This window comes from Quercus robur, chromosome 6, assembly GCF_932294415.1.
Source record: "Quercus robur chromosome 6, dhQueRobu3.1, whole genome shotgun sequence".
Lineage (NCBI taxonomy): Eukaryota > Viridiplantae > Streptophyta > Magnoliopsida > Fagales > Fagaceae > Quercus > Quercus robur.
The window spans coordinates 43,665,439-43,677,638 of record NC_065539.1 but is presented as its reverse complement, the minus strand read 5'-3'; the positions used below and the strand labels follow the sequence as shown (position 1 = coordinate 43,677,638).

General features: G+C 37.2%; 2 protein-coding genes across 2 annotated transcripts; one reads left to right on the top strand and one right to left on the bottom strand.

Moving 5' to 3' along the window:
• Positions 1–5,838: 5,838 nt before the first annotated feature.
• On the top strand, positions 5,839–7,308 carry LOC126688907 (protein TAPETUM DETERMINANT 1-like). The gene is made up of 3 exons (XM_050383839.1): positions 5,839–6,075; positions 6,194–6,271; positions 6,445–7,308. Exons 1-3 carry the CDS (start codon positions 5,919–5,921, stop codon positions 6,744–6,746), a joined length of 537 nt encoding a protein of 178 aa, XP_050239796.1. The 5' UTR covers positions 5,839–5,918; the 3' UTR covers positions 6,747–7,308.
• A 2,005-nt stretch (positions 7,309–9,313) lies between these two features.
• On the bottom strand, positions 9,314–11,899 carry LOC126689734 (receptor-like protein kinase ANXUR1). Its single transcript, XM_050384922.1, has one exon. It carries the CDS (start codon positions 11,897–11,899, stop codon positions 9,314–9,316), a length of 2,586 nt encoding a protein of 861 aa, XP_050240879.1.
• Positions 11,900–12,200: the final 301 nt, after the last annotated feature.

Sequence of the window (12,200 nt, the reverse complement as noted above, 5' to 3'; positions counted from 1 at the left end):
GAACTGTTTGCTTTTAATAATGAGAAAACCTTAAAGGTTTTTGATTCTTAAGAAAGAGCTAGCTTCCTTTCTTGCCTTGGCTATTTTTTTAAGTCTTCCCTTGGGACGCATGAACCCGGATCCTTCTCACTTTGTGCAACCTTTTGTCAACACAAACACATATGCATAAAACTTAACCTACTACTGATATTATAAGCTTGTTTTATTGACTCAGGCCAATGGATAAAGTGTTGCTATAGTCACACTCAAATAGAATATGCCAACTTAGGTCGCCTCTTACCCATTTTTTTTTATATAGCAAAAAAAGAAGAAGCTTGTTTTATTTTATTTTAAAAAATAAACTGTACAACTCCTTCTTTAGAAAAGTGGAAAAAGCTCATTAGGGAAGAATAATGAGAAGAATGAATGAAAGTTAATTTATTGGTGCAAGCCCCAAGCTTATCCCAAAAGAAGTTCTTTAACCCCAAACTAGTTTAGACACTCGTAAAACCAACATCCAACCCTTTCCTTTACAATGTGGGATGTCATGAAACGTTAATGTATTTAGATATTTTATGTTGATGGGTGAAAAAAAGATAATTAATGTAAATTGCATGTAAATATAACTTGATTTATCTGAATGCACCAGTACAACCACATTTCTTATTATAAAGCAATAAAAATAATCCTTACCTTTACCAAACCGGCAATGAGTGATTTTACCTTTCGTAAATATCGGAAATAAGTCTATAGACGTAGGCTTAGTCAAATAAGGAAAATTTTCCTTCTTTCGATAGTGCAGGAGGCTATTCCTACAAGTTTCTACAGTTGGGCAGTTTGATATGCTACCAATACACCTTTCTATTGCAGCTCAGCAGTCATGGACCTTTGTCGTTTCTCGAGATGCTGGTTCTAAGGCCTTGAGATGAGAAGACAAGGAAGCAGGTCACTCAGTGGCACAGACAGAGAGAGAGAGAGGGGTAACTGGAATGTGGAATAAGAAATTAGGATTAAGAGTTGAGCACTTGAGCGTGTGTTTTTTTTCTCAACTTTTGATATATTTGTTTTGATTGGAGCAACTGATATATTGGATCATCACTTTTATTATACATCAATTAACAAGATATGTATGATAAAAAAAAAAAAAAAAATTAACAAGATATGTCAACAAAATATGAAAATTGTTGTGTCCAGATACACCATACTTAATATTTTTGTTTTTTGGCCAAGAAATTGGCTTCACTTTCTTGGTTATGAGCTGCAAAGACGGACATGTACATTAAGGGGCACTATTCAGCAAAAATAAAAAATAAAAACTAGTTAAGGTACACAATACTCTTTGACTGTGAGTCTGAGTAGAATTAGTTTGCTTTGAAGTTAGGATCTTTGTGTGTTGGCATATTGTGTGCCAAAACTTTCATGTATTTGAACATTTAGGGCTTGTTTGGTTAGTCAATTTTCATCACTCATCACTTATCACTCAAAATATCCCAATTTTCACTACCCACCGTTTGGACACTGTTTTCACTTCACATAACTCAAATATTTCAACTTTTTTGTGGGACCCATACCTGATCACCAAGTCAGATCCTTCTGTTAGCTTACCCGCGAAACCCATTTCCCATTTCCTTCACTTCTCATTTCCCCTTCACCCCTTCAACAAAGTGCCTCTCCATCGATCTCCCAAAACCCAAACCCGAACCCATAAAAATTTCAAAAGCTCCCTCGCCTCGTCAGGACAGTCCAGCTCCGACCATCTCTTCCTCCACTCGCCGTCGATCTCCCCTGTACTCTTCTCCCTTTAATTTTCTTTCTTTCTTTTCGTTTCTTTTTTTTTTTTTTCCTTTTTTTTTAGATTAGCATGTTGGTGTGTGGGTTGTGGGTATAGATTGGTTTGTTGGGTTTTATGGGTCAGATTGGCGTGTTGGTGTGGGGGTTGTAGGTATAGATCAGTGAGCTGGTTGTGGTTGCGGCAGTGGGTTGTGGGTGGTTGTGATTGGGTTGGTTGTGCTGATGGAGTTGGCTGGGTTGTGGGGTTGCTGGGTCTGTGTTTGGCTGATTTGTGGTTGCTAGGTTTGGGGGTGTTAGGTTCGGTGGTGGAGCTAGCTCACTAGGATGAAGAGGGAAATGAAAATAAGAAGAGGGAAGTGAGAAGAGGGAAAATTTTCAGCAAAAAAATTGGGGAGAACTAAAATGGAATAGAGCTCCAACAGTAATAAGCACAAGCCTGTTCCGAATGTGACAATGCACTGGCGAAGGGGCCCACAACTTCATCTAATTTACCGACTTGCCACTGAAACTCAGTTTTTGAGTTTTGAAAACAGGTGAAACCTATTTTCAATTTTGGTTACTCACATACATTTTACTGGGTCATTGAGTGATGAAAATTGCGATTCAAAACTAATCCAAACAAGTGTTGAGCAGTGGGACCCACACAATTTGGATGATGAAAACAGAAAATTGAGTGATATCACTCAAAACTCTCTTCATCCAAACAAGCTCTTAATTTCTTTGCAAATTGTATTTGTGGGTTTCCCCCAAAAAAAAGAAGGTATTTGTTAGTCAATTTTTAATTGCGTAGAGGCTTCAAGAGCTAAAACTGAATTGGAGTTGAACAAAATGGAATTTCAGTCGAGCAAAATTGAAAATGAGCTCCACGAAATAGCATGTGATTGGTTTTTAAATAGTAGTTGTGATAACAATGTCGCAGACACTTGATCGTGCAAAATGGTTAAAACTGGATGGAATTCAATTACGAATTCTCCTTTTGTTCTAGCCTTTGCCCATCCTATATATACTGTATTCCTTGAAAGGTATTTCTTGATAGGCCAAGAATGTATTGACCCCTTTGGTAACTTAATCAATTAATTTAGCCAAGTGAAATTAATTAGATTTAATTGCATGCAATAAGCGTGGTAGTACAAACAAATTACCAACTAAGTTAAATGCAGCGGAAAATAAATTTGACATTGGTGATTTGTTTACAAATAGGGAAAACTACCGAGGCAAAACCCCACCGGATAAATTTAAGGTCACCACTTCCGAGAATCTACTATTATCAAAACAAGCAATTACAAATAAAAGGAATCTCAGTACCTAATACCAACCTACAGTTGAACCCTTACCCCAATACCCAATTGAAATTGTAATGTAGTGACAATCTCTCATTTCAATGCACGGCTCCTAGTACGTGACTAACCAATTGATGCACGGATCCAAGTACGTGACTAACACACCAACTTGAGGAAGTGTTGGCTGCAAAGTTTTTCAGTTCATCCAACGATGAAGATCAAGAAGCTCCTTGGTTACAAAACTCTTGGCGCAAAGGCGCAGTAGCTTCTACAAGGAATATAATGAACTAGAACAAATTCTGTTTCTGGTCACAATTTGCATTGAGTTGCATCACTTTGCATCACCTTTGACGGTCCTTAAAATAATCTTTTTATATGTCTAAGGTTGTGAGAAAAGAAACTCTACACAAATATACATGGATATGCCTGAAATAAGATCTGAAAATCTAAATTTCGTAATTCTCGACAGATACAGCTTCTGTTGAGCATCAGCATTAAACCTTGATAGATATGGATTTGTCAAGCTATCTGTCGAGCTTTAATGAATAACACTCCTTCACTTGTTTCTTGGACAGATTTGCATAGTTTCAATGATAAACTCAAACTCTTATTTCTTGAAATACTAAACCCACCCTAGATCTACCCAATTACAAGTAAAGTGTGTTTTGTCAAATGATTAGCCAATTTACATAACATATGTCTCTAACAATATATACATACGTCCTAACATTTCCCACAAAATTAAACTCTAACTTGAGGAAGATGTTGGTTACAAAGTTCTTCAGTTCATCCAACGATAAAGATCAAGAAGCTCTTTGGTTACAAAACTCTTAGCGTAAAGGCACAGCAGCTTCTACAAGGAATATGATGAATTAGGACAAATTTTGTCTCCAGTCACAATTTGCATGCACAATCAATTTGCATTAAGTTGCATCACTTTGCATCACCTTTGACGGCCCTTAAAATAATCCTTTTTTATATGTCTAAGGTTGTGAGAAAAGAAACCCTACACAAATATACATGGATATGCGTGAAATTAGATTTGGAAATCTGAATTTCGTAATTCTCAACAGATACAGCTTTTGTCAAGCTGCTGTTGAGCATCAGCATTAAACTGCAATAGATATGGATTTGTCGAGCTATCTGTCGAGCTTTAATGAACAATACTTATTCACTTGTTTCTTAGACAGATTTGCATGGCTTTAATGATAAACTCGAACTCTTATTCCTTGAAGTACTAAATTCACCCTAGATCTACCCAATTACAAGTAAAGTGTGTTTTGTCAAAGGATTAGCCAATTTACATAACATATGTCTCTAACAATATCTACATATGTCCTAACATTTCCCACAAAATTAAACTCTAATTTGAGGAAGATGTTGGCTGTAAAGTTCTTCAGTTCATCCAACAATAAAGATCAAGAAACTCCTTGGTTACAAAACTCTTGGCGCAAAGACGCGACAGCTTCTACAAGGAATATAATGAACTAGGACAAATTTTGTCTCCCGTCACAATTTGCATGCACAATCAATTTGCATTGAGTTGCATCACTTTGCATCATCTTTGACGGCCCTTAAAATAATCTTTTTATATGTCTAGGGTTGTGAGAAAAGAAACCCTACACAAATATACATGGATATGCGTGAAATCAGATTTGGAAATCTGAATTTCGTAATTCTCGACAAATATAGCTTCTATTGAGCTACTGTCGAGCATCGGCATCAAACCTCGATAGATATGAATTTGTCGAGCTATCTGTCGAGTTTTAATGAACAACACATCTTCACTTGTTTCTTGGACAAATTTGCATGGCTTCAATGATAAATTTGAACTCTTGTTCCTTAAAGTACTAAACCCACCCTAGATCTACCAAATTACAAGTAAAGTGTGTTTTGTCAAAAGATTAGCTAATTTACATAGTATATGTCTCTAACAATATCTACATATGTCCTAACATTTCCCACAAAATTAAACTCTAATTCCCATATGATAAGTGTTAGAGAAAACCTAGCAAATTAATTCTCTTTACATTTTCCTTCTCAAAATAGCCATATTCCATGAGATGAGATTAGGATCATCACACTTATCACTGCACTTGGTTGAAATGTGAGTGTTGATTAGAGCCACCACAGATAATCTAGAAGAGTTGGAGATTGCAATTGAAGCTCAATTGCAGATCTGAGAGCTAGAGTAGAGAAAGGACATGCAGAGTTAGTTGTGAGCAAGAGTTTGGACTTTGAAGGGTTCTATATGTAATATGTACCACATTATCTATTCTAGTTGTTCATTTTTGGCAATGAAACCACATAGAGGTTTTTATGCCTGACACTTAGGTTTTCCTTTTCGATTACATATCCATGTGTTATGACTGTGTTTACTGTGTGCTTGGGTGTACAATTGTGTTTTTATATGCCATAATCCATGCTTCTATTAATTGGTTAACCACTTGTATAATTTGAATCAATTGTTAGATTAGCCTAAAATTAAAAAGTTGGTAATACTTTCTACTTTATTAGGTTGCCGAATTTCTTACTTGATAATTCTAATTTTCAGGGAGAGTAGGAAGGTAATATTTAATAGTTGGATGATGTGAAATAGCTTTTGCTTTTGTGCATTTAATGGCTGCTTTCTTTTGTCTTGGAAACAATTAAAGCAGAGAGAAATTGGATGGACGAGACTGTTAGGATGAAACTGGTGGTGGCCCTCACTCTCCCTAGCCTTTCTTGCAGAACTTTGTTTAAAAGGAACCACCACACAATTCTTGTACACATACCACTAGGGGTCACCAACAACATAAAGAACTCCTTCATGCCCACCAACCCTCTCACTTTTTCTTTGTTGTTATTGATTGATTTTCACCAAGCAAAATGACAGTGGCAGGAGTGGAAAATGAGCAGTCAAACTGCCAAACTCTGAGAATTATTACACTCTCTAACTCAAAAACCATCATGGTCTCTTGTCATGTGTTCTTCCTCCACTTGATCATGCTCATCATTGTATTTTGCAGTCTTGGGATACATTCAGGTGATAAGAAATTTCTCTGCTTTGTTTCTAGTTCCCTCTTGAGCTTTGTTTTTAGGCAGTCTTTTTTCCCCCCTCAAAATTTGAGGAAGAGTTTACATGCCTTTATAATCTTTTGCAGAAGCTTCTAGTAATGAGTTCATACATTCATCTCATGGAGATAAAAACCATTCAAGCTGCAGAACACTTTTGCTACATGGTAAAGATTCCATGTCTATGACACCATTGTGGACTATAGTTTGTCGTTTATAACTTATATTCATCCATGCAAAAAAAAAAATTTGGGGTTAAACTTTTGAATTGACTCATGTATGATATATATACTTCCGCAACCCTGTATATTAATTACTTTTGTTTTCTTATTTTCATGAGGCACTTGCACAAACAGAGATATAAGCATCTCACAAAGCAGAGATTCCACATCTGGAATCCCACAGTACATAGTCCAGATTGTCAACACCTGTGTTTCTGGATGTGCTCCTTCAGATATTCATCTCCACTGTGGTTGGTTTGCCTCTGCAAGAATAATAAACCCAAGAACCTTCAAGAGGCTCTCCTATGATGATTGCTTGGTTAATGGTGGAAAGCCTTTGAAGACTAGCCAAGTCATCAGATTTACTTACTCAAACTCCTTCATGTACCCACTTGCATTCAAGTCTGCCAAGTTCTGCTGAACCCCAAAACTAGTCCAAATGGGGCATGAAATAATAGAACCAATTGCACCATGCATGATTGAAAAAAAAAATCCAAAAAAAAATCATGAACCCTACCATTGTAACAGCCTTTTCACAACCTAGCGTTAACCCTTTTTAGAACTCTACAAATCCTTGTTGGGTTCCTTTTCAATAATATCTTATTTTGATAATCGTTGCTGTCGAAAGTGTTCTAGCTAGCATCCCCATAATATACCTTGAAAGTTCCATTACTTGGAATTTAGTCTTCCCTAGTCAAAAGCTACTGTTTATGTACCTGCATGGCAAACAGGTCTGAAACTTGGTGCTTCATTTGTGGTCCGTGTGCTATCAGTGCTGTCTCTCTCTCTCACTTTTGTTTCCTTTTGTCACAGAAAGAGAGATAGAAGTATGTCTTTTCTATTTTATTTTTCTTCTAGAGCTGAAAATGGGGGGCCTCTTTGCTAGATAGGATGATTGGAGCAATAGAAAGTGTGTCAGCAGTGCCTGGTTTGTGTGGAAGAATTCACAAAATATTGAATTAAAGCTGCGGCATTGAACTTTACTCTCTCTCTCTCTCTCTCTCTCTCTCTCTCTCTGTGCAGTCGGCAGAAGAGGTTGGATGTTAGCATCAAGGCTCACAGCTCAAGAACAGAAATTGAAGAAACCAAGCACCAGAGGAATACCCTGGTTGTGATCTTGAAGATTCATTTTTATTCTTTAATATGTATGCGAGTTGAGACTAGAGAGTAACCCTCTTGTCCATTAGAAAATACAAAAAAAGATAGTGAGTTAACTCTTTTTTAATCTAGGTCTGTATCTTTTTGGCTGTCTGATGCCTTGGTTATCTATAAATATTCATACCTCCAAAGGGGTGTGCTGTCATTTTCTGCATAATGGTATTGGCATTGAAGAGCAGCACATGGTTGGAATCAGGACTAGAATGCATATGATCTAGGAATAGAAAGCCTCTGCATATTGGGTTCCCAAATGAGCTTCATGATTTATCCTTGTTTTTCAATCTAAAGTCTAAACCATTGAATCTGAGAACTTCCACTGTTGACAAACAGTGCAGAATTTTAGGAAACATTTTTCCGACTTTTTTTTCATAATTGAAATGTGTCATTGTATAATAAAAATGGTATCAATAGTAAATTCATATGAAAGTGATAACAAACCATGTCAACAATTGTGAAAAATGTTGTCTCTACTGAAAATTTTCACCGTCGTCTACTTAGTATAATGTGATTGAATCTAATAAAATGGATGTGATTTTTATCATGATTTATCATATCAACATTTTGTGAAAATTTTTGTATCTTGCAATTACTCTTTTTATCAAGACTTGAATCATGACTTTAAGTCACTTTTTCAGTGCAACCTTAGTATGTAAATGCGTATGCAACCAGTATTTTCCTTTTATCAATGCTTGAGCAGTACTGGCCTACCTTTTTTTGACGAGAAAGTGAGCACTGGCCTACCTGATTGGATTGTATGAGCCTCTCCATGAATATACCAAGATGGTCAGCAATATAATTTAGATGTTGGGATACCTGCGACAGTCCCAGGACAAATGCATCACGATATGTATGTACCTTTTTTTCTTTTTTTTGCTGAATGATATGTATGTACCTATTAACCTATATCCTTTCTTCATAAACGTGTCATAATTTATGTATTCTGTATCCAAATTCATAACAAGGGCCAATGTGCTTCAGTCCCATCACATATTATTCCTTACTGTGCACATATTCGAACGGGGGCACACATGTTCAATAAATTGTATTACAATGCCTATACTTTATGATGATGCCCAGTACTATGCAGTTTATTGGGGACCTAGGAAGCAAATATTTATCCCTGTTCCCCTGTATTTTCTAACATGTTTGGCACGCTATGCATGTGTGGACCTCTCAGTCAAATCAAGCTTTGATTCCAACTTGGAGGGCTATCAATTGTAAAAGCTCAAACAATGTAGGAAGTGAATCAGCAATGTATCTATTTGGTTCAGCTTATTTTCATCTATAAATAGAATGCACAACTTCATAAAGTACAAATCCAGGTTCACCTTTAGCCACCAGTAGAAGGCATCGCTTCATCCAAAAGCTTAAGCACATGAGTTCGTACCCATCTAAGTCGTGAAAATTTTTAAGATTATAAAAAGCTAGTCAAAATGCTAGATTTCTGCCTATTTTTGTTGAACAAAATTGCAGAATTAATGGACACAGAAGCTTGAAGCAGAAACCAATCAAAAAGCAACAAAATGTTTCAGATTTTCTCAACCAAATTTGAATGCAAATAACCTCAAAACGGAAAAGAAAGATTGGAAAGCTAAGGAGAGTGATAGGAAGGGGAAACTAGAAGAAATGACAAAAGAACCACATTAGTAAAAGAAAATTAAAGTATATACCAGGCAGAGAGAGCTGGGAATTTGCCTTACTAGAAGTTTGAAAAGGAATTAGGAATAACTAAAAGAAGCAAAATACACCAACAATCTAACAAATATTCCTGTCCCAAAAAAAGAGAAGGAACAAAACAAAACTATAAACTAAAAAGTTACAAAATTGGCCTCATCTTCCACTAGGATTTACTAGCTGTGAGAAAGCTGCATTTGTATTCAAGTCATCCGTGTCCTCACTTGCTGCAGTTTCCTCCTCAATCTTCAACATATCATTATGTTTAGCATATGCACCATTTGCCTTCTCTTCTGCAATCCTTCCTGCTCCATCTGGATTTTCTTGTAATTGGAGTGCAAACTCAAGGTTCCATAGCACATCTCCCATTGAAGGCCGATAAAGCCCATGATCAGACAAACACTTCTCAGCTGTCTCAGCAAACTTCTTCAAGCACTCAGAATTTATCTTTCCCTTAAGATGAGGATCAATAATATCCTCAAGAATTCCTTTTCTCTGGCAGTGCAAAGCCCAATCTGCAAGACTAACTTGTTCCTTAGGCAAGGTAGCATTAAGTGGTGGCCTAGCACATAACACTTCAAAAAGGACAACCCCAAAAGAATAGACATCAGACTTTTCTGTCAATTGTTGCCTGCGGAAGTATTCCGGATCCAAGTACCCAAAGCTACCTTTCACCATTGTGCTAACATGTGTCTGATGAATATCAGGACCTGTTTTTGATAGCCCAAAGTCTGAAACTTTTGCTACCCAAGTATCATCCAATAAAATGTTTGTAGTTTTCACATCCCTGTGAATGATGACATACCTGGATCCAGTATGAAGATAGTGAAGTCCCCTTGCAGCTCCAATACATATTTCTAACCTTTGCTTCCATGATATAGGAGTTTTGTTGCTCTTATAAAGGTGCTCCCTTAGAGTCCCATTGGCCATGTAATCATAAACCAAAATCATCTCTCCATTCTCCTCACAAAACCCAATCAAAGAGACTAAATGCCGGTGTCTCAGCTTTGAAAGCATTTCAATTTCAGTCTGAAATTCATTAACTCCTTGTTCTGAAGATGGGTTTGATCTTTTAATAGCCACTTTGGTCGCTCCATCAATAATACCTTTGTAAACCTTGCCAAATCCTCCAACCCCAATAACCTGTGATTCATCAAAGTTCTTTGTCCCTTGTTTAATCTCTGATAATGAGAAATGCCTACATAGTCCTGCTGCCAGAGTATTGAGGTGGCTACTGCCTACACTCTTGCCAGAGATTGTTGATTTGCTTGTTGATGTCTGGGAACCGCCATAGAGTGGCAACCAATTACCTGTCCTAGAATCCGTTTCTTTAGCATTAATCTTGCGGTAGACAATGAAGCCAATAGCTGCAACCAGAGCAAATCCAGCAGCCCCTCCAGCAATAACCCCACCAATCACCAGAACATGACCATTGGATCCTGATGAACTAAAACTCTTTACTGCCTCAGCTTCAGCCTGAAGCAGCATTGCTGATGGCTCAGGATTTTGCCCTGCCAAGTTCCCACTTGAGTCATTGACCTTAAAGATCTCCAATCCATTAAGAATGGCGTCATAGAATTCCGGCTTCAATGATACAGAAGGGTGCAATGCCACCCAAATTTGTTCATCACCACCACTTTCGCTAACATAAGTTGCATAATCCTTATACACAGGCACTCCTGATGATCCGGCCCACGCAATGACATCAGCAGATGGCTGTGCTGTTTGGTTGTTCACATATATATCAAACACTCTCTGATTGATCTTGGTTTCTTGGAACTCGCAGAAATGGAACCTAACAACATAAGTAAAATTTGCGTCGACCTGAAACACCCATGTGAGATTATAATTCTGATTGACTTCTGAACTTGGTCCCATTGATCTCGCTGTGCTGTACACATTGATAGGTGCAACGTACTCTGGCACATCAGATGAATATTGAATGCTAACATTACTATCAGCCTGTGAAGTGATTCCAATGGCTGCACCATATATATATGGTGAATCATCATACCATATCCGTGTAAGTCCGGAGTCATTAGTTGCAGGAATATTTTGTCCACCAACATTGAGCCTAAACATTGTTTGCAATGAAGAGTTTTGAACATCAACAGATTGGTCAGAGAACCCGACCAAAGTTGCAGGCTGAAATATATCTGGCATGGGAATTATCTCAATGCCATTGACAAAAGCAAATGATCCTGCATATTTTGAAGAGGGTGTGAAAGTGATACTGAGGCTGCCAGATTGGACAGGAATGAGAGAGAACTCTTTAACAATATATGCCTGTGTGAGAGCTTTAGCTGTAATAGACGCACTAAAATTGTTAAGGAGAATGAAACCATTTGCGACAGCAGAGAAATAGGAATCAGAGGAATTGAGATTGCTATAAGTTGATGGATAAAAATGGAGTCTGATCCAGAGGCGCTTCTTTGGTGAAACAGAGAACTTGTATGTGTATTCAGACTTGAAAATTCTTGCAGACATATATGGGACTTGGGAAGGCAGAGAAGGGTCTTGGTATTTGGCAGTAGCTATTGCTGTGTTTTTGGAAGAGGCAGCGAATTTGGAATCTGATATCCATTTTCGGCCATCAGAGTCTGTGCCACCACTTGAAGAGCCACAGGAAAGGATATAAGAATCTGAATCTGAAGTATTAGAAGCTTTACCAAGAACACGGATGGTGTTCAAGGTTAAAGAGAAGAAAAATAAAGAGAATAAGATGTGGGAATTGGATTTCATGGCTTGAGGGTGAAACCTTTTTAGGAAATTAAGAGTGAGGAACAGAATTGAATGATAAGATAAAGAAGGAAAATATGATGCACAAGAAAACAGAGTACATGAAAACAGGGGACCCAAAAAAAAAAAAGAGAGAAAATGTTTTCCTGCACACTTAGAAGAGTGAGAATAAAGATAATAAGAAAAGGCTATTGGATTTCATATCTTAAGGGTGAAACCATTTTCAGGAAATTGAGAAATAAGATTCAAATAATAATAAAGGGAAAATATGATGCACAAAATAACAGGGGACCCAAAAAAAAAG

What these genes read in the sequence shown, in the direction of transcription:
- LOC126689734 (XM_050384922.1), bottom strand. Translation starts at nt 11,899, where the DNA reads ATGAAATCCAATTCCCACATCTTATTCTCTTTATTTTTCTTCTCTTTA.
- LOC126688907 (XM_050383839.1), top strand. Translation starts at nt 5,919, where the DNA reads ATGACAGTGGCAGGAGTGGAAAATGAGCAGTCAAACTGCCAAACTCTG. An exon ending in CAGTCTTGGGATACATTCAG is followed by an intron (nt 6,076 to 6,193) that starts GTGATAAGAAAT and finishes AATCTTTTGCAG; the next exon opens with AAGCTTCTAGTAATGAGTTC. An exon ending in CAGAACACTTTTGCTACATG is followed by an intron (nt 6,272 to 6,444) that starts GTAAAGATTCCA and finishes TATTTTCATGAG; the next exon opens with GCACTTGCACAAACAGAGAT.